Source organism: Mastigoproctus giganteus, chromosome 2, assembly GCF_048544385.1.
Source record: "Mastigoproctus giganteus isolate SK-2022 chromosome 2, ASM4854438v1, whole genome shotgun sequence".
Lineage (NCBI taxonomy): Eukaryota > Metazoa > Arthropoda > Arachnida > Uropygi > Thelyphonidae > Mastigoproctus > Mastigoproctus giganteus.
Window position 1 is genome coordinate 94,853,429 of NC_143576.1, and position 21,388 is coordinate 94,874,816.

General features: G+C 36.7%; 1 protein-coding gene across 1 annotated transcript in view; it reads right to left on the reverse strand.

The window, feature by feature from the left end:
- LOC150089433 (spectrin alpha chain-like) overlaps positions 1-21,388 on the reverse strand; it is a 579,218-nt gene that overhangs the window by 424,938 nt on the left and 132,892 nt on the right. Inside the window, 2 exon segments of the mRNA XM_090389473.1 lie at positions 3,891-3,968; positions 6,451-6,561. Coding sequence (XP_090245599.1) covers positions 3,891-3,968; positions 6,451-6,561 — 189 coding nt within the window.

Sequence of the window (21,388 nt, forward strand, 5' to 3'; positions counted from 1 at the left end):
GAAGTATCTGTAGAAAAGGCATGCAGTAGAAACAGTACGTCAATGAGACAGAGTGGAGAGAGACTGTTAGAGATGAGTCATTGATTAGCCTAACTGCCCTCTTCTGAATAGAATCTAGAAGCCAGAGAGAGGTTTTGGGAGCACCCCCCCCCCCAGATGTGGAAACAATATTCCATGGTAGGGCAGATTTGTGATTTGTACAGAGTGAAGAGCTATTTGGAATAAAAGTAATGCTGAGAGTGAAAGAGAAAACCAAGTTTTTTAGATGCAGAGGAAGCAATATTTGTAATGTGCTTAGAGAGATTAGAAGTCAGGGTAATCCCCAAAAGAGATAAATCATCTTATCTAGAAATCAGAGTGTCACCAAAGATAAGCATAGGAGCAGAAGAATCCTTTTTGTGAGATATAAGACAGGACTGAGTTTTTTTTAAAGGATTGAAATCAACTAAGTTATCTTTGCCCCACTGGAGAATTACCTGGAGATTGACATTTAAGGAATTGGTAGCAGATATTTGAGAAGTTGAAGCAGTTTGAGCAAGTCAAGTTTTGTCAAACTGGAAAGTGGAATGCAATGTGCTATCATCGGCAAAACTATGGATAGAATTTCCGGTCAATGGAAGAAGGTCATTAATATACAAAAGGAAAAGAGTGGGGAAAGAACTGAACCTTGGGGGACACCAGCATTAGTGGAGAAGTGAAGATTTAGCACAAAAAAAGTGGAACAAGAATTAAGAGAAAACAAAGGACTTAAATCAACAGCCATGATCAGTAATACAGAAAGACAAATGATACTGAAACTGAAAAATAGCGACGGTGTACTTATAAATAGTAGAGAAGGCATAGTTCAAATAGCAGAAGACTACTATAGAGAATTATATAAGGAGCGAGGGAATGATGCCAGCAGTGGGGAAGATGGATCACAAATTAGTAACACATACGACATACCCGATATCCTTCCTGATGAGGTAGAACATGCATTGAAGAAAATGAAGAATCAAAAAGCTCTGTGGGAAGATGAAGTTACTGTAGAGTTGTTAAAATTGGGGGGAAGAGATATAACACAGAAACTGGCAACTGGCAAAACTCTTCACAAAATGCATTAGAAAAGATGCATTTTGTCACACCTAAAGAGTGGAATACTGCAACCACAGTTTTTCTGCATAAGAAAGGAAATAAATCAGAAATTGGAAATTATAGACCAATTAGCTTGTTATCCCACATATACAAGTTGTTCACAAAGGTTATTACTAATAGATTAAAAAGAATACATGATGAGAATCAATCGAAAGAGCAAGCTATTTTTGTTATTTGGTTTTTAGGAGCATTAGCAACTAAGGCCATATTGCTCTGGGATATGCGGTGGTCATTCCCTGACCTTTCCGCATCCTCCGTATTTGGTGGTGACGGGCTCGAACCCCGGTCTAATCAAGAAGCATGTGCTACGCACTGCTGCTCCTTCCCACCTGGCTACGGAGGCGCCTTCGAAAGAGCAAGCTAGCTTAAGGACAGGATTCTCAACTATGGATCATCTTCATGTAATATCACAGCTAATGGAGAAAGTAAATGAATATAAAACACCATTATGCCTGGCTTTTGTGGATTATGAAAAGGCATTTGACTCCATACAGCATAAGGCAATGTTTTGGGCACTGGAAAGACAAAGTATAGATGCCCCACATATTATGATTTTGAAGAAAATATGAGAATGCTATCTCCTTTATTAGACTAGACAAAGACAGTAGCAAATTTAAAATTGAGAAAGGATTTCAGCAAGGAGACACAATATATCCAAAGTTGTTTACTGCTGCCTTTGAGGAAATTTTCAGATCAGATTGGTCACGGAAAGAAGTCAATGCGAATGGAGAGTATCTAAACTAAACCATTTATGATTTGCAGATGACACTGTGATCATAAGCTATGATTCCAAAGAATTAAAGAATTAGAGGAAAATCTTAATCAGTTATGCACAGTTAGTAAAGATATCGAACTAAAGATGAATATAGCTAAAACAAGAGTAATGATGAACAAGTATGCCACAAAAAGGGATATAATCATTGAAGGAGCAGTAATTGAAAAGGTGGATTCATATACTTATCCGGGACAAGTCATTACCTGTAATAATGATAAATGGCAGCAAGTCGAGAGAATAAATTTTGGATGAATGACATGAATGCCATCCATCCAAAATTTAGTCACATACTGAGGAGCAATATCCCAATTTGTCTGAAACATAAAATAATGAACCAATGTATACTCCCCACCATGACTTGTGGACCATATTTTAGCAATCAGGGGCTTGAACCCCGGTCTACTCAAGGAGCGTGTGCTACTGCACTCCCGCTCCTGACCACTTGGCTACAGAGGCCACATGACTTATGGAACTGAAACTTGGGCACTCACCAAATGAATGGAAGAGAAGCTGAGAAATACGCAGTGAATAATGGAACAAATTATAATAGAAATCAGACTATTAGATAAGAAGAGAAACACATGGATTAGGTAGCAAACTCAAGTAAAGGACATTCTTATCAATAAAGAACTAAAATGATCTTGGGCAGGACACATAGCTCGAAGACATGATGACAGATGGACTAAGAAAATAACAGAATGGTACCCAAGAGGAGTTAGAAGAAAACCTGGAAGACAACAATGGAGGTGGACAGATGAAATTCACAAGTTTGTAGGTAGTAAATGGATGGGCATTGCACAAAACAGAAGGAACTGGAAAGTTGCTGGAGAAGCCTTCATCCTACAGTGGAATGAAAATGGCTGATGATGATGTACTACAGAAACATAAAAATAATTACTCTGTAACACAAATTTTCACATGGTTTTGCGAAATTTTTCATTAGTGTATTTATTTTTATGTTTTTTTCCAATTAATTTTCTGGTCATTATCAATGATTGACAAATGTCATAAAGAAAATATTCTTTTGGATTGCATCCCACAGGAAACTGGGCATTTTAGCTAGTGACCAGTATATAAACAATGCAATAAAAATTAAGAATAAATTAACCGCAGGAAGGTTTTCTTTTTAATATTCAGTTCTACATAAATGTAGAATTCAGAAATATCTGTGCACAAATGTGTTTATTTCAATAAAGACAGCATAGTCTGAACAGTTATAAAAATTGTTCCATAAATATTCTAGCAATGGGTCAATTTAAAGACTCACATTAAACTCAAATGCATTATGTGCAAAAACATGCAATCCAATTCATGTAACTCAAGAGATATCTGCCGTACATGAAAAGACAAAATAACAAAAAATAAAATTCATTTTTTAAAAATCTCTGATAATTGCAGCATGCTCTAACACTGTGATTAGATTTTTAATGAAGTAGTTTAACTAAAAGGCTACAGTTTAGTCAAAATGTAGTTTAATTAAAATTTTGCTGAATGGCAGTACAGGTCATTGCCATTCAACAAAATCCAGTCCTTTTCAGCCCATTACTCTTGGTTGTTTCTGAGAGATGCAATCATGAAAAGATGAGATACAGTCCTTCGGTCATAGTTTGCCTTCTGGCATAAACTGAAAGTGGATGATACCACTGCCATCTAAAAACCTTTGACATCACTCTGCCTTCCTGGCTGGAATTTCTTCCCCTGAAGTTGTTCTGCACATGTTTGTCGTTTGGTTTATAGATTGTGCTAAAATTACAGTCTTATCATGATATTTTTTTCTAAAAACTCATCTGCTTTGTCAACACAAATGATTAGATCATCTAATAAAGTCATTTGAGTTTTCCAATGTTCTTGTGTCAAATATTATAGAACACATTAATAACATGATGCATGATCAAATGTAGCTATAATTTATTAAAAACCAAATTTAATCAATAACTTAGCTTAAATTTTAACTAAAAAGTCTGTGCAAAAATCAACTTACTGCTGCTCTGCGCTGTGCTACATCATCTGCTGCATAATGCTGGCCCTCAATTAATTTTGTAGCAAATTCATCCAGTGCCTAAAATTATTATTAAATTAAAATCAGAAATACATTTTAATTATTCTAGTATATGATTAATATTAAATAGGTTATTAATTTATTAAATCAGCTATTAATTTATTAAAAGGATAAAAATTTCATTTTAACCATTAAACCCAAATAACTAAATTAAAACCAAATTGAAAAATTTTTTTAATCTAATTTCCATTTCACTTTTTGCATTATTGTAAATTGCTAATATACATTACAATCTTGCATGTGCTGCAAAGAAATTTCAATGTATCTACTAAAACAAAAACTAAATTATAATATAATACTCTATATTATAAAGAGTCAAGATGTTGCCCATATGCATCTGGCAAAACCATAGTACTGCAACTGCCTGCAGGAAGTTGCATATTATCTACAATATAAATAATACACACATTTCAAAAACATAATAAACAAATGAAATCTGTTTTAAAAAAAAAAAAAGAACCTTTCTACTTAGCAGTCAAACTTCTATTAGCAACCAAACATACAAGAATGATAAGATAGTCCTCAGTTTGCAAAAATTAGAAATTGCCTGTAAAACTATAAGAGATATTTTCCATAAATTTTACAGAAACCCATAAAACCTAGCAGATACATGTTTACTAGCCCTAATATTCTAATACAGAAAATTTGAATAGAATTGAATTGAATAGAATCTGGGTAAATAAATGGTGTACATTGATATCATTTCTAACAATTCATTCTGATGAAAAATGATATGTCATGCACGTTCATTCCAATTAGATATACAGAGAGAGAAAACTAGGTTTCAAATACAATTATGAAACACCTATTTTAACTCTTTCCAATCTTATTACTTCATGTGTAATTACTAAAAAATTTAATTAATAACAAGAAAATAACAGAAATGTGTTGGTTGATGAAATGTTTTCCATATAAAATTTTAAAAGCTTATCTACTTCTTTCAAAATATCTAATCAATAAAAAAACATTATGATAAGCCTTTATCATATATTAAATGAAAGAAAATGATAAATTAAAATTAAAACAGGACAAATTTGGTATTCCAATGTGGCGTTTTGTAATTGGGATCAATAAAACATGAGGCTACAGACATGTCACATTTTTTTTAATGAAGTGGTCATTCAACTATGGAACAGAATAACACTGTTATATATAAATATTATTAGCACTGATAAAGGCAACTTGATGAGAGGAAGCCAGAATTGTTCAGCGTCAGTCTTAAAAAATAAAAAAATAATAAACCATGATTGTTGCCAGCTATCTGTCTGACCCTTCTCTAAATTTGCATAAACTATATTTCCACATTAGGTTGTAATTTGTTCCAACAGTCAATGACCCTTTGTAAAAGAATATTTCCTTACATCCAATCTATAAACACCCTTTCTTAATTTCAAAGGTTTTAAGACCTTGAACAAATCTTGAGCCACATTATGGTAATACTGGAGACATGTCACTCAAACCACGAGGGATGAGGTATGAAGAATTTCATTATGGGAAGTACAATGCATACCAAAGGGGCAGTCAGGACAGGAGAGAAAGAGGAATCAAAAAGTAGATAAAATTTAAGGCTGTGCATCCAGTTGACATGAGTCGCCAGTGCAATATGGAATCAGTCTAGTATAATCATAAGCATGAAGAAAACAAAAATAGAGAAATCTATTGTTACTTATTCTCGGTGGGCACCACCATCCAGACGGCACCGTTTCAAAGCCAGTTGGCTTTTCATATAAATATTTTAAGAGTTTAGAATTCTATATCTATATAATATCGATGTAGATACACATTTTTAATACCAGGGTACCTACCCACCCACAAAGAAAAGCCAACTAGCTTTGAAACGGTGCCGTCTGGGTGGTGCCCACCGAGAATAAGTAACAATAGACTTCTCTATTAGTGAAGCGTTACTTATTCGAGGTAGTGCAATACTTGATAACTCATTGTGAATGATGAGCACAATATGAGATACAGATGAAATGATGCCTTTTACTATTGAAGTTTTTCTTTAAGAGTTGTCTATAGTGTATATACACCGATATTATAGAGATATAGAATCCTAAACTCTTAAAATATTATGCCTAGTTGCATTTAGTTTATTTAAATAATAATATCAATCTACTATTCAATAGAATACTAATAATATGAATAACGGACCTAAACTAAGAACAACAAATACTTACCCAGTTCTACTGTTAGACAGCACCACTCTGAAGCTGTCATAAGTAACAATATACATTATTTTATTTCCTTAAAAAAAAAAAAAAAAGTGTGTGATGCCTATAAGTTTCACTATATATGCTGTATTTTTTTATATGTAACAAAATTTTTATTAGAAAATGTTCTATCTAAAATACTATCCTGCAAATAATAATATAAAGCTAAAATGTTATTTAAACTTAATAAATTATGGATATGAAAAAGCATAATACTATGCTGGTAGATATGTCAGGATTGATAATGCTTGGAGAGAAATAATTAACTATACCTTGATTTTTTCTTCCTGTGCCACGAGAGATTTCTCAAAGTCTTCATGTTTCTTGATGAGAGCTTCCACAGAATCTAGAGAATCCCCTAGATCCTCATTGGCCAAAAATGCCTGGTATTAAAATGAATACATAAATACACTATGAAAACAATAACACATTTATCTAGCTTTTAATTAAATGGAAAATATATGGGTAAAACTATTTAAATAAGTAATGAATCATCGTTAAAAGTCACAAATTTATAATAAAAAAAAAACTGCCTATAAAGTAAAACTTGGAATCTTTTACAGAATGAATATGTTTAAAAAACTAATAAACTATTTAACTTAAAAAGAAATAAAATATATGCTGTTATTGAATTCAATAATTAAAAGATTATCCCAACAGGTTCCCCATCACAGACCATCAGCCTGTAATTAAATACATAAAGAGCAGCCCAACAGAAGCAACAATTATTCTCCTGTTGTAACATATCCTTACACTTCCTTTCTCAGGTTGGTTGGGTTGGTTTAATGGAAGTTTATTGGCACAAGGGCAACTAAGGCCAAATTGTGCCTGTCACAGTAACTCGGCAAATGACATATATATATTTTTTTATTATTTTTTTTTTTTTCCAGTCATATGTCAGATAAGTTCATATAAATGAATTTGTTTTAAAAAATTAAATAAATCGGATAAATTTGCGTCATCATTGAGAATATGGTTCATCTCTAATGAATTGTTTTGAGTTAAAACCGATTTAAAATTTGTTAGTCGAGCAGCATGATTGTAGGGACACTCGAGGAGAATGTGTTTCACTGGGGCAGAACAATGACGACAGTGAGGAGGTTCATCCCCTGTCAACAAATGGAGGTGGGTCAGATGGGAATGGCCAATGCGTGTCCTTGCAAGGACAACCTCTTCTCGTCTGTTTAATCGGAAACTAGATTTCCAGTATTGTGGCTTTTGCTTTATTTGGAAAAGTTTGTTATGGGTCTGTTGCTGCCATTCTGATGTCCATTGGTCAATACATAACTGTTTTATGATGAGTTTACAGTCCATATAAGGAATCGAGGTAAGTGAAGACACTGGGTTGATCAGATTTTTTGCTGCTTGATCTGCTTTTTCATTTCCCTGGATTCCAGCATGCCCGGGAATCCAGCAGAATCTTACGTCTATGTTATGCTCTGTTAGATTAATTAACTCTGCTCTGATTTCTTTCAGGATTGGGTGAGAGTTCGGACATTTATGTTGTAAAGAGGTTACTGCACTCAAGGAATCGGTATAGATTATCATCTCTTCATTAGACCTGTTTTTGACGTGTTCGATAGCCATTTTTATTGCATGAAGTTCAGCGGTGTAAATACTGCAACTTGAGAAAAGTTTTTGAGAGATTGAACAAGTGGGAAGAACTACTGCAGCGCCCACATCTGTATCAGATTTGGATCCATCAGTATATATTTGCAGGCAGTGTTTGTTTGCTGATGCATGAGCTAAATGTAGCTGCTGTATATTTTCATTGTTCAGCGCCTGTTTTCCCCATTTTCGAAAAAAGTCATCACATAAAGTTTTAAAAGTGGACCATGGAGGCTCTATTTCTCCGGTATCTTGGTGGATATTGTCGAGTGGGACACTCCAATACTGAGCAACATACTTCAATCTGATTCCAGCAGGTTTATTTTCATTTGGTTTGTTCCTGTAGAGATTTATGAAAGACGGGTTAAAGAGGTAAGGACAGATAGGATGTGAGGGCATACTCCGAAGCTTTGCAGCGTACATAAGCAGCAGCATCTGTCTCCTTAAGGATAATGGAGGTTCATGTGCGTCAATGTATAGACTATGCACGGGAGATGTTCAGAAGGCACCTAGAGCTATTCTAAGTGCATTATGTTGAATGGTATTTAGGGACTGTAATGCTGACTTTCTAGCTGAGTCATATACGGGTGCACCATAGTCTAGTCTGGATCGGATTATGGTTTTATATAAGCGAAGAAGGGAGTATCGGTCAGCTCCCCATGATATTGCAGAAAGAACTTTAAGGATGTTCATTTTTTTTAAACAAATAGTTCGTACATGCTGTATGTGTTTCAGAAAGTTTAATTTCTTGTCCAATATTAAACCTAGGAATTTAATATTGTCATTGACTGGAATAGCGTGATTTCCCAGGCGCAATTCAGGATCAGAGTGCAGTTTTCGTTTCTTGCAGAAGTGTATAGCAAACGTTTTCTGAGGAGATAGTCGGTAGCCATTTTGTAACATCCATGATTGCGTTTTGTTTATTGACAGTTGGAGTTTCCTTTCAATGGAGAACATATTTTGCGAGTGACTGGATATAGTGAGATCGTCAGCATAAAGGTAAGTTTCTACTGAATTCGGGATGGCTGTTGTCAGAGTGTGTATTCTAACTGCGAAGAGTGTGGCACTGAGGACTGACCCTTGTGGGACTCCTTCCTCCTGTATGCAGATTTTCGAGAGTGAACTTTGAAAACGAACCTGAAAGGTTCGATATTCGAGAAAGCTCTGAATTAATGATGGTAAATGTCCCCTTAGTCCTAGGGCATGTAAGTCACGAAGGATGCCATGACGCCACGTGGTTTCAAAAGCTTTCTCTATATCTAAGCTCACCGTGACCAAATGTTCGTTCTTTATGAATGCATTTCACACATTTGCCTCAGCCTTAATCATGAGGTCTAGGGTAGACCTGTTTTTACGAAATCCAAACTGATCATTGTTCATAGTAGTTTGAGTTTCAAGATACCAGGTAAGGCGACTGTGTACCATTTTTTCCAGAGTCTTACCCAGGCAGCCAGTAAGTGAGATTGGTCTATAATTATGCGGGTCTGATTGGTCTTTTCCTGGTTTTGGAATGGGTAGAACAACAGAATGTCTCCAAGAAATTGGAAAATAATTTGCAACAAATATTCGGTTGAAAAGTTTTAGGAGAGAGTAACGAGTTCCCTCATTTAGATTCTTTAACATTAGGTAGTATATGCCGTCTGGACCAGGTGCACTATTGGCTGAATTTTTTAAGGATTCTTCTAATTCATACATGGTTAGTGGTTTATTATAAGAGAGGGCTGACTTCGTTCCGAAATTTATTTTATATTTTTCAGTTATTGTTTTGGCTTTTAGGAAAGTTGGATCATATGCGGTTGAGGCAGAATGGTGAGCAAAAGATTCCGCGAGGATGTTTGCAATATCCTCTGGAAGGGTTATCTCTTGTCCTTTATAGATGATGATTGGGGAAGGAATTGATGGAAACTTACCAGTAAGGCATCTTATTTTCCGCCAGATTAGTCCTGCACTTGTGTCTTTAGTGACAGATGAAGCAAAACAGAATCCAAGATTCCTTTTTAGCTTTTCGCCGGGTGTAGCGGGCATGGGCTTTTAGTTTCTTGTATATAATGAGATTAGCAGTGGTTGGATTCTTTCGAAACTGATTCCACGCCTTGTTCTTCTCTCTCTTAGCAGTGTTACATGCTGAATTCCACCAATAGTTTTTGTGTTTCGATCCTTTATTTGAAGTTTGAGGAATGGTAGTAGCAGCAGCTGTCAACATTTGTTCTGTGATATGTTTAACGGCGTTATCTATGGAGTGATGTTGGATAATATCATCCTCTAGTGTAATACTAGATGCATATTTATTCCAGTCAGCTTTTGGTAATTTCCATTTAGATCGATTGCTTACTGGTAAGTTTGTCCTTGTGCAGAGCTTACAGATTATAGGAAAATGATCACTATTTAATGGGTTCTCTGAGACTCTCCAATCGAAGTCTGGAAATAATGTGGGTGAGCATATCGACAGGTCTATAGCAGAGGTTGAGCCTGTTGGGAAATGGACATAGGTGTGGGAGCCTGTGTTAAGCAGAGTGAGATTATTCTTTACAAGAAAAGCCTCTATTGTGCATCCCCGATTGTCTGTCTGCAAAGATCCCCATAACTGGTGATGTGCATTAAAATCGCCCAACAGGCAGAACGGAGAGGGTAGTTGTAGGATAAGGTCATTTAGTTCAGTTATCGAGCAGTTCTGATTTGGTGAGATATATATTGATACAAGTGTAAGCGTTTTACCAAGAGCAAGGCATACTGCAACAACTTCTAAAGTGGTTTGTAGGGGTATACGTCTGGAAGGGATTTTACTATTAATCAGTATAGCTACACCACCATGTGGAGAGATCCTGTCATGCCTGAATATTGTATAATTTTTAACTGAAAGTGTCACTTGCGGAGAGAGAGAGATTTGTTTCTTGTAGACAGATGCCTACTGGATGATGCTGATTTATCAAATCGTGAATATCGTCTATGTTGCTACGGAGGCCTTTACAATTCCATTGAATTAACTGATCCATTATTTAGTTTTTGAAGTAGGTGTTTCTGACTGTTTTTTGGATCCAATCTGTTTATGGCGTTCCAATTTTATTTTATCTTTTCTCAGAAAAGTGGGTCGTGCAGTATCCATGTCTTCTTCAGCATGTATTTCTAAAACTGTTTCATCGCTATGAATTTTGTCATCAATTTCCATATCTGCGGTTAGAATCTTTTGAGGTTTAATATTTCTCCTACTCTCAGTATCTGAGTGTGATGGAGTAATAGTTGGTGGTACAGTGACTGGGGTATTATTTGCTTGGTCTTTTACATGTTCCTTTCTCAGCACTCATGGGCATAATATAATTACAAAGAATAGCAGCCAACAGCAAGAATCACCCAATGGATAGCTCTCGACCTTGTGATCATGTCACCAAGCATGACACTCCCCTTCCCTCCACACCATGTGATAATTTATATGCATCCCATACATTTTTCTTCTCTTCCACATGTCTCAACAGTTCATCCGAAATCCAATTAGGTCTAAGCCTCGAACTGTATTTCTTAGATGGTATGAAAAGCCTAGTAGATTCTATGATTAGTTCGGTGAATGTTTCCCATTTTGAGTTTGTTGTTGGTAACAACATTAATTGGTCCCACTGCACAGAATTTAAAAACTGTCTGAGACCATGTAGTCTCCTTTATGAAAACTAAAGTCTTCCCTTTCTTCTTCTTCCAGTCACATAGCTCCCTGAGGAGCTGTTGTGGCCACCAACAAATTCCTCCAACAGCATAGATCATACGCTATATGAGCAGCATAGCAGCAAAGTGTCATGCCCAGAAGTTCACTGATCCCATCCTTCCACCTAGTTGCAGGTCTTCCTCTGCACCTCTTCCCCTCGGTTTTTCCTTCCATTATATTCTTGAACAGAAAGTTTTCCCTTGTTACTATATGACCAAAACACTTGAGTTTTCTTTTGTTGATGCTATGAAGAAGAATTTTAGGCTTACCAATTTTATTCAATACCCACTCATTTGTTCTTCGATCCAAGTAAGAAATACACAATATTCTCCTGTAACACCACATTTCAAATGCCTCAATTTTCTTCCTCAACTCTTTTCAGATTCCATTCTTCACATCCATAGGTGGCAAATGGAAAAATTAATGAATCAATGATTCTCAGTTTCGTCTTTAGGGGCAGATCATGATCTCTCCATAATTTTATCAGATCAGTGACAAACGTTTTAGCAATTGCTTGTCGTCTCTTTAAATCATTTGAGGGAGGCACCTCCATAGCCAGGTGGGCAGGAGCAGTAGTGCGTAGCACATGCTTCTTGATTAGACTGGGGTTCAAGCCCGTGACCACCAAATATAGAGGATGCGGAAAGGTCAGGAAATGACCACCGCATATCCCTGGAGCAATATGGCCTTAGTTGCTAATGCTCCTAAAAAAAAAAAAAAAACCAAACATCATTTGAGCAGTCACTATTTTTATTTATTCTTGACCCTAAGTAATCAAATTCATCAACTTCTTCGATATACTCATGACAATAGTTATGTTTTTAAGGAAATTCCACATTTGTACACTGATCACTATCACTCAGTGGGTTTTTACCTGCAGACTCTTAATGCATGAAGAATCACTGCTGATCATCAAGTATATTGCTTCCTCATGTTGCCTCTCTAAGATGCTCATGCAGAAAACAATGATCCAATAAATCCATAAAAGTCTTGTGAGAGACCACAAATTTCAGTCAATATCTGGAAAGTTAAACTCCCATTATAAGATATTCTAATTTACTGGCTCACTATTTCTCTGTATAGTTGTTTGTTATATTCATCACTGTCATAATAAAGCCTATAACACACTCCTCTCATTTTCGCTTTCCCAGTGCTTATGTCACACCAAACTGACTCAACATTTCACTGGCCTCCCACATCAACTGGATGCACTGCCTTAGATTTAATATGCTTCTTAACTAAGAGCATTACCCCCCCCCCATCTAAATATATGTATATGTAAGTGAAGGTAGATATGCATGTAAATGTTAATATGTGTGTCTTGTGCAAGGTAGGAAATGAGTCCTCTTAACCTGCAAAAAAAAAAGAAAAAAAAAGTGTGCTTTCCTATTCAGAGTACTGTACCAAGTGGGATTCGTGTGTGAAAATGGAGAATTACACGAATGAGATTCAACCACTACTCATCTCAGTTATCCGAATTATTCGCTGTATGGTTCCTTTCGCTTCAAAGGTGGTAGCTGTGAGTATGTATGTCCATTCTGAACTTCCCTGTCAGAGTAATTTGGAATCTGCTCTTTTTGATCTTATCTGGCTTAAAATTTCACTACCACATTCTGCCAAATTCATCTGTTGCCTCTATTGTTCTCCCAACTCCACTAATCACTTGAAACTCTTTCACTTCCTCTTTTTGAAACTTGACTTTCTCCAGTCAAACGTTCTTAACAGTGAGGCAATTTTCCTTGATGATTTTAATCTTCACAACTCCAGTTTGCTTTCATTTCTAGTCACATGGACCCAGTTGGTAAAAATGCTGAAGTTTTGCAATTACTAATGACCTCACACAGATTGTTTATTTACCTACAAAAATACATGACAATGCTAACTCTGCAGCCAACACACTTAATATTTTTCTCACAAACAACCCTCCTAAGTTGTTTGTTTGTTGTTTGGTTTTTAGGAGCATTAGCAACTAAGGCCATATTGCTCCGGGATATGCGTTGGTCATTCCATGACCTTTCCACATCCTCCATATTTGGTGATGACGGGCTCAAACCCCAGTCTAATCAAGAAGCGTGTGCTACACACTGCTGCTCCTTCCCACCTGGCTACGGAGGCGCCTCCTTCTAAGTACACAGTCGCGGTAAGCGGTCCTCCAGGCACCTCAGATCACAAATTGGTGATGGTCTCTTCTCCAACGGAGCCTTTTCTAGTGGCCATTCTTAACCTTGTGTTGTTTGGCATTACAAGAATGCAAAAATGGGATGATTTGCGAGATTTCTTTTCTAATTTGCCTTGGTCAGGTTACTGTTTCAAATCTTCTGATGTCAAAGTTTGCTCAGATCATGTCAGTGAAATTATTGTTGTAGGAATGGATCATTTATGCCGCACTCCACCTTAAAATCTCATCCTTTATCTAAACCTTGGTTTTCCAATAAATGTGCTACGGCTGTTCGAGAGAAGAATGTTGCATATCATAATTGGCTTTTTTCCAAATCTTCATGTTCATTTTCTGCTTAAACCAAACTTGCAACAACTGTAAAGCAGTTATTAATCAGTCCAAACTAGATTTTAAACAGGCTAAGAGTAGAAAACTTGCTTCTTGTCCGCGCATTCTGGTCTCTTGCCAAAGCTATTGGTCACGAATTTTGCCCATCTCTGTTCTCACCTCTGTTAAAACCAAATGGTTCTAATTGCCACTTCAGCAAAGTTAAAGCTGACCTGCTAACATCCTATTTTGATTCCAACTCATGTACTTGCTGATATTGGCAAACCACCTCCCACCATTTCCTGTACACTCCATTCAATGCCTCTGCAATCTTGTCAAAAGAATTTCAGAAGGATTTTCATGAACCTTGATGCTAAGAAAGCTGCAGGTCCTGTTGGTATTTCTCCACTTGTTCTCAAAACTTGTGCTCCTGACCTTACTCCTATTCTGTTTCACTTTTTTTCACTTTCTTATTCCAAAGGTGTTTTTCCTTCTGCTTGGAAATTTGCTCATATTCAGCCAGTTCCTAAAAAGGGTGACAAATCCCTCCCATTCAATTATTGTCCCATTGCAATTAGTTCTACTCTTTCTAAAGTAATGGAGAAATCATTTAATTACCAGCTATCTAGAAAACTTTCATCTGATCAATGATCACTGGTATGGATTCAGGCAGTGTTGATCCACTGGTGTTATTGAGGCTTATGTTACCCATCTATGGACAAATTCAATGGAAAAGTTTGGTGAAACTCAAAGGCTTCCACAACTCAAAGGCTTTTGATCATGTTTGGCATAAAGGTCTTCTAAATAAGCTTCCATCTTACAGTTTGCCCACTGTTTTTTGTAATTGGGTATCAAGTTTTCTCTCTGACCACTTATTGCAAGTGATGGTAGATTACCCTCTGTCTTCTAACTCCTCAACTAATATGGGTATTTTCCAAGGTTAAGTTCTTTCTCCCACTCTTTTCCTCTTGTATATTAATGACATTCGTACGTTGGCATTCGAGGTGAGCGGACGCGCTTAGACAGGGCTCCTCAGTTAAGTGGTTTACTTTTGGATAGTGCTTTTAAATATTTGATTTATTTAGATATTGTTGGATTATTTTGTTATAGGTTTTCCTGTAACTGTTTGATTCTAATAATATTATAGATATAATTTTTTAAAGTTACTTTTATTGATATTTATTTCATTTCATAATGGTAGTTACGAGATCTGCCTTAAACACGTCACAGGGTATTGTGACTCACACGGAAATAGCAGATGGCGATTTACGGGTGAGTCATGATTTAATCCGTTGTGGAACCTGTGGAATGTTTTCCAAGGTCAACCTGGTGACTAATCCTACCTCAACTGGGGATTCCTTTCTTTGTGATCGATGTAAGGAGTGCACCGATCTTAAATTACAATTTGGTGCACTGATGGAACAATTTGAGTCCCTGAAAAAACGAGTGCTTGCCCTCGAAAATAATGCATCTGGGAGCTCGTCAGGGACTCAAAACTCCAGCAATCTACCAAGTGATGCACACCCGATTCGAACCTCAAAACAGAAAAACCAAGTGCAAACTACTCTGGTTAAGAAGGACATTGTTTTATTAGGAGACTCCATTGTCAGGGAAACGGGGAATATTTTTTGTAATAAAGATAGGTGGAGCAGAACCAGGGTATGTCTGCCGGGAGCAACTATTGATGATGTCACCAACAGACTGTCAGATTTTAAAGGGGGTAAAGAAAATATTATTAGTCATGTGGGGACAAATGATATTAAACGTACACGATCTGACGATTTGTTGGAAAAATATAGGACCATGCTGAGGAAATGTCGCGAGCTAGGCCATAATGTCTATGTGTCTGCAATTCTGCCCAGACACGATAGGAGGGATTATATGTTAAGAGCCTTGTGGATTAACTCAAGACTTGAAGGAATCTGCAAGGCTTTAGGGGGTAAATTTCTATCAGCATGGCCCACACTTGTAGGTAGAAGGAATTTGTTTTGTAGAGACGGGATACACTTAAACAAAGGTGGTGCAAAGGTTTTTGCCAGTATTATTGAGGATACCTTAAAGGCTCAGGGAAACTGCTAGTTAGGGGGATGTGGGTAATACTGACACGCGTTTATCTGATAATATTGGTCAATGTAACTCTTGCACATACCTTAAGAGTTCTTATCTGTTACCCCAACTGGACGTATTATCTAGATGTTCTGGGGCCAAAAACCTTTCACGTGAGCGGGTAGCTAATATCAGGGAAGAGAGCCTAAAAAATTTCAAGGGCTGTGTTAGGGTTATTAAATATACAAGATCAGTAAATCTTAATTGTTTATACAGTAACGTTAGAAGTGTCGTCAATAAAATGAGCGAATTCGAACTGCTGGTTAAAACAAGTAACGCGGACATAATAGGGCTTACAGAGACGTGGTGCCACCCGGAAATTGGGGATGATGAGTTTCAGTACGGCTTGTATAATGTATTTAGGAAGGACAGAGTAGATAAAAGGGGTGGTGGGGTAATGCTTCTTATCCGAAGCAGCCTGAGTGCGACGATAGCTTTCCCGGATTCAGACATTTCACATGCTAGTATAGAGTCTGTATGGTGTGAGATAGTTGGAAACAAAGGTATAATGCGAGTAGGAGTAATCTACAGACCAGGTGATTGTGAAGATTATGACAAAAGCCTCTACATGCAAATGGAATGGGCAAGTAAGCGTCAATGCCTTATTATGGGTGATTTCAATTTGCCTCTAATTGATTGGAGTAAATGGGAAGGAAACTCGACATGGGGAACAAAATTTTTAAATCAACTAGATGACTGTTATTTGTATCAACATGTCAGGGAAAGTACTAGAGAAAAGAATATCCTAGACCTCATCATCACACATGAATCAGAGGACATAACAGGGCTGACAGTAGAGGAACCAGTAGCAGGAAGTGATCATGGAGTTCTACGGTGGATGATGACGAGAGAGGTAGCAGAAGTAAAAGGCAAAGGAATGGGTTTTAATTTCAGAAAAGGAAATTACGATGCCTTAAGGTACTACATGGCCTCTATTAACTGGGTAGATATCGCGCAGAGAATGAATACAATTGAACTGTGGTACGCTTTTAAAACATTAATCACAGATGCCTTGAATGCGTATATACCATTAAAAAAATACTCCACGAGAAGGGTTCCAAGTTGGATGAATAGTGAAGTTGCCACATTACTTGAGCAGAAAAAGGTGGCATGGAAAAGTTACAGAGCAATAAAAAGTACTGAAGCCTATAACAGCTACAAGGTGATGTGTAATAGAGCCACAGAAAAGGTTCGACAGGCAAAGGCAGTTTATGAGAAATCACTAGCAAACAGAGCAAAGAGGGGGGATAAAGAATTCTTCACATATATAAATGTCAAGAAGAGCAGGACAAACCAGATCGGACCTTTACGTAAGGGAAAGGGGATAGTAATAAATACACCAGCTGCCGTTGCAGATGAACTCAACAGTTATTTTGCATCGATATTTACAAATGAAAAGCCTTTTGTGGCAATGGGAAATTGTGGGAGCGAAGTTAAAAAATATGTAATTAATGATATTGAAATTTCGCAAGATTATTTAATGAAAAAACTTTCGAGCCTACAGACCAGTAAGGCTCCTGGAGTTGATGGAATATACCCTATAATCTTAAGAGAGGCGGCAAGCGAGTGCATTGAACCATTGAGGCTAATTATGCGAGCATCACTAGACTCTGGGGAGATTCCCTTGGATTGGAAAAGTGCAAATGTATCTCCCATACATAAGGGTGGCTCTAAAAGTGAAGTGGGAAATTATCGACCTGTCAGTCTGACTTCAGTAGTAGGGAAAATCATGGAGGCAATGATCAAGGGTGGAATTCAGGATCATTTGGATCGACTTGAAATTCTCAAGGATACTCAGCATGGTTTTGTAAAGGGAAAATCATGTTTAACAAATCTGGTTCGCTATTTCGAAAGGGTCACTCTCGAGCTGGATTTAGGGAATAATTTCGACATTGTTTATTTAGATTTCAGCAAAGCTTTTGACTCAGTCCCACATGAGCGGTTGCTTTATAAGCTGGAACAGGTTGGAATCACTGGGAAAATCCTTAGATGGATAGAAGGATGGCTTCAGGGCAGGAGGCAGAGGGTTGTGATAAATGGCTATTCCTCAGATTGGGTTGATGTAAGAAGTGGGGTTCCCCAAGGATCAGTATTAGGGCCACTGTTGTTTTTAATTTTCATAAACGACATTGATGAAGGGATAGAGGGCGTGATGTCTAAATTTGCAGATGACGTTAAAATTGGTAGAGTAGTTAATGATCACTGTCAAGCTGAGCTTCTTCAGAGAGACCTAGATAGACTTCAGGAATGGTCAGAAAAATGGCAGCTGTGCTTTAATCCAACAAAGTGTAAGGTATTACACCTGGGAAACAGTAATCCCAAAATAACGTATTCACTTGGTGGAGTTCAACTAAACCCAGTACTGGAGGAAAGGGACTTGGGTGTTACGATACGGTCAGACATGAAATTCTCTGATCATTGTAAACAGGTTGCAAGGAAGGCCCATGGTGTCCTATCGATGATCTATCGAACTTTTGCAAGTAGAGATAGGGATGTGATAATCCCATTATATAAGGCTTATGTTAGACCACACTTGGAATACTGTGTTCAAGTATGGAGACCGCACCTAAAGAAAGACATCGAGCTTCTTGAAAGGGTGCAACGAAGGGTAACTCGCCTGGTGAGATCAGCAAAAGGGCGTCCTTATGAAGAAAGACTTCGAATATGTGGGTTGCAGAGTTTGGAAACTAGACACCTTAGAGGAGATTTGATTGAGGTGTTTAAGGCTCTGAGAGGCATCAGTAAAATGAATGAGGACGAAATTTTCAAGATTATAAATGATGCTAGAACTAGGGGACATAAATTCAAGTTACGGGGGGAAATGTTTAGATTGGACTGCAGGAAGTTTTATTTTAGCCAGCGAGTTATAAATTATTGGAATAAGTTGCCTTCATGGGTGGTAGAGGCCGACAGTTTGAGGAAATTCAAAGGTCATCTGGATAGTACTTTCGGGTAGGGAAGCGCATAGGATGATAGGATTCATTTCCTTTTTATTTATTTTTTATTTTATTATTATTTTTTTTATTTATTTTTTATTTTATTATTATTTAGTTATTTATTTATTTTTTGTTTTTATCATTGTTTTGTTCGGATTTTTTTTTTTTTTTTTTTTTTGGCTGGTGCAGCATAAGCCATAGGCTTTCTTGCACCATACGGCCGTTACTAATACTAATACATTCTTGTATTGATTGGAAATCCTATCCATAGTTTTACTGATGATAGCACATTACATTCCACCTTCCAGTTTGAGAAAACCTTGCCCTGCACAAACAGCTTTAACTTCTCGAATATCCACTACCAATTCCTTAAATGCTGATCTCCAGCTAATTCTGCAGTGGGCAAAGATAACTTAGTTGATATCAATCCTTTTAAAATTCAGTCCTCTCTTATATCTCACAAAAATAATTCTTCTGCTCCTATGTTTATTTTCAATGACACTCCAATTTCTAGGCAAGATCATATATCTCTATCAGGAATTACCCTAACTTCTAATCTCTCTTGGCATAAACACATTACAAATATTGCTTCCTCTGCATCTAAAAAACTTGGTTTTCTCTTTCCCTCTCATCATTACTTTTCTTCCAAACCGTTGTTTACTCTGTACAAATCGCAAATCCACTCTACCATGGAATATTGCACCAACATTTGGGGTGGTGCCTCCAAAACCTCTCTCAGGCTTCTAGATCTCATTCAAAAGAGGGCAGTTAGGTTAATTAATAACTCATCTCTAACACAGTCTTTCCACTCTGCACCATAGACGTTCTGTTTCTACTCCTTGCCTTTTCTATACATACTTCAGGGCCACTGTTCTTCTGAATTGGCTTCTATAATTTCCACTCCTTTGAAAGCAGTCCAAACACGTACAGCAACCAGTCAACATTCTTTTATTGACCAACTTCAAACTCAAGAACCAACTTTTCTTCTTCCTCATTTATTCATTCAACTTCTGTTCTCTGGAACAGCCTTCCTTCATATGTATTTCCTGAAAATTACAATGTACAGATGTTCAATGCCAACAAATAACTTCTTTCATCTTCTCAACCTTCAACCCACAAACAGTACTAAGCAGTGCTTTTTTTGTAAAAAAATAGGTGCTGGTACTCTTTCTTTGCTATCAAGAAAAATTGAAAATTAAATGGATATGAACAGTTCTCTAAAATTTTTTTTTTCTCCTGATATTGTTACTTTAGTAGTAATGTTTTTAGAATAAGAACAACAAATTAAGTATATTAACACAGTTTATTAAGCATAAATTTATTATTCCAGTATATAAAAAAAATAAGTAAAATGTGAGTAAAATAAGTAAAAATAATTTCATAATAGTTTTTGTAGAATATTCCAAATTTTTATTAAGTTCTTATCTGACACCCTATGCCAACTTCTTTTCCTTCCCTTTGTGCGTCGGTTGCTGAATGACGTTTCCAAAGCAGCCATGAATCGACATATTTTGCTGGATCGAAGCAGATCAATGGTGGGCCTACAGTTTTAAGAAACAGTAGTGAAGACTCTGTTTTTGTCATTAACAATATTCACTTGGTGAAATTGGTATGGTACTCAGAGCGTTCATCAAATGCTTCAATTCTTCCGAAACCTGCTTATCAATTAGGTATTCATGAATTGCATTTAACTGTAATTGACAATTTTCTAACTTCATTTTCACCAAATGCCAACAATTCCTGTTTAGAAGGATTAATACCTTCATTGTCCTCGTTGTCCTTCTCTCATCATCGGTATTGTCACTAGTTCTTAAATTTGATTTTTTTCTTTTCTTTTCTTTTTTTGAAACTGTCCAAAATATTGGTATCATTCGGATATTCAGGTACTGTGACGATGTAAACAGAGATAGGGAAAATTTATGGAAAAATGTGGATAACGCACTTCCACGAAACAACAGATGATTATTAGTTGCGGTAAAAGAAAATCACTTTTATAATTCTCGAACGGGGCACTTAGAGTTGATTCACAGCAGTGTCCAACCTACGGCCCATGAGGAAAGTGAACTAAAACAGCATTTTAAATTTTGTTATTATTATCAAAAACAGTTTCTAATTAAATCTTTTGTTCAGTAAATGTAATTGTGTATTGTACTTAATAAAATTTTTGAATATTTTCAATTTTACTTTTACATGCAACAAGAAATGGAAAATGTAACACACTAAAGAAATCTAACTTTGAATATAATTTTTTTGAATATGGTCCCTGTATGGGAAAAGGTTGGACACCACTACAGTAGAAGGTGGGCCAGAGCCCATTGGGAATACGCCTTGATCTGCTCACTCTTGACCAGCGCTACTTCTCCATATGTGGGACAGATGGTTGG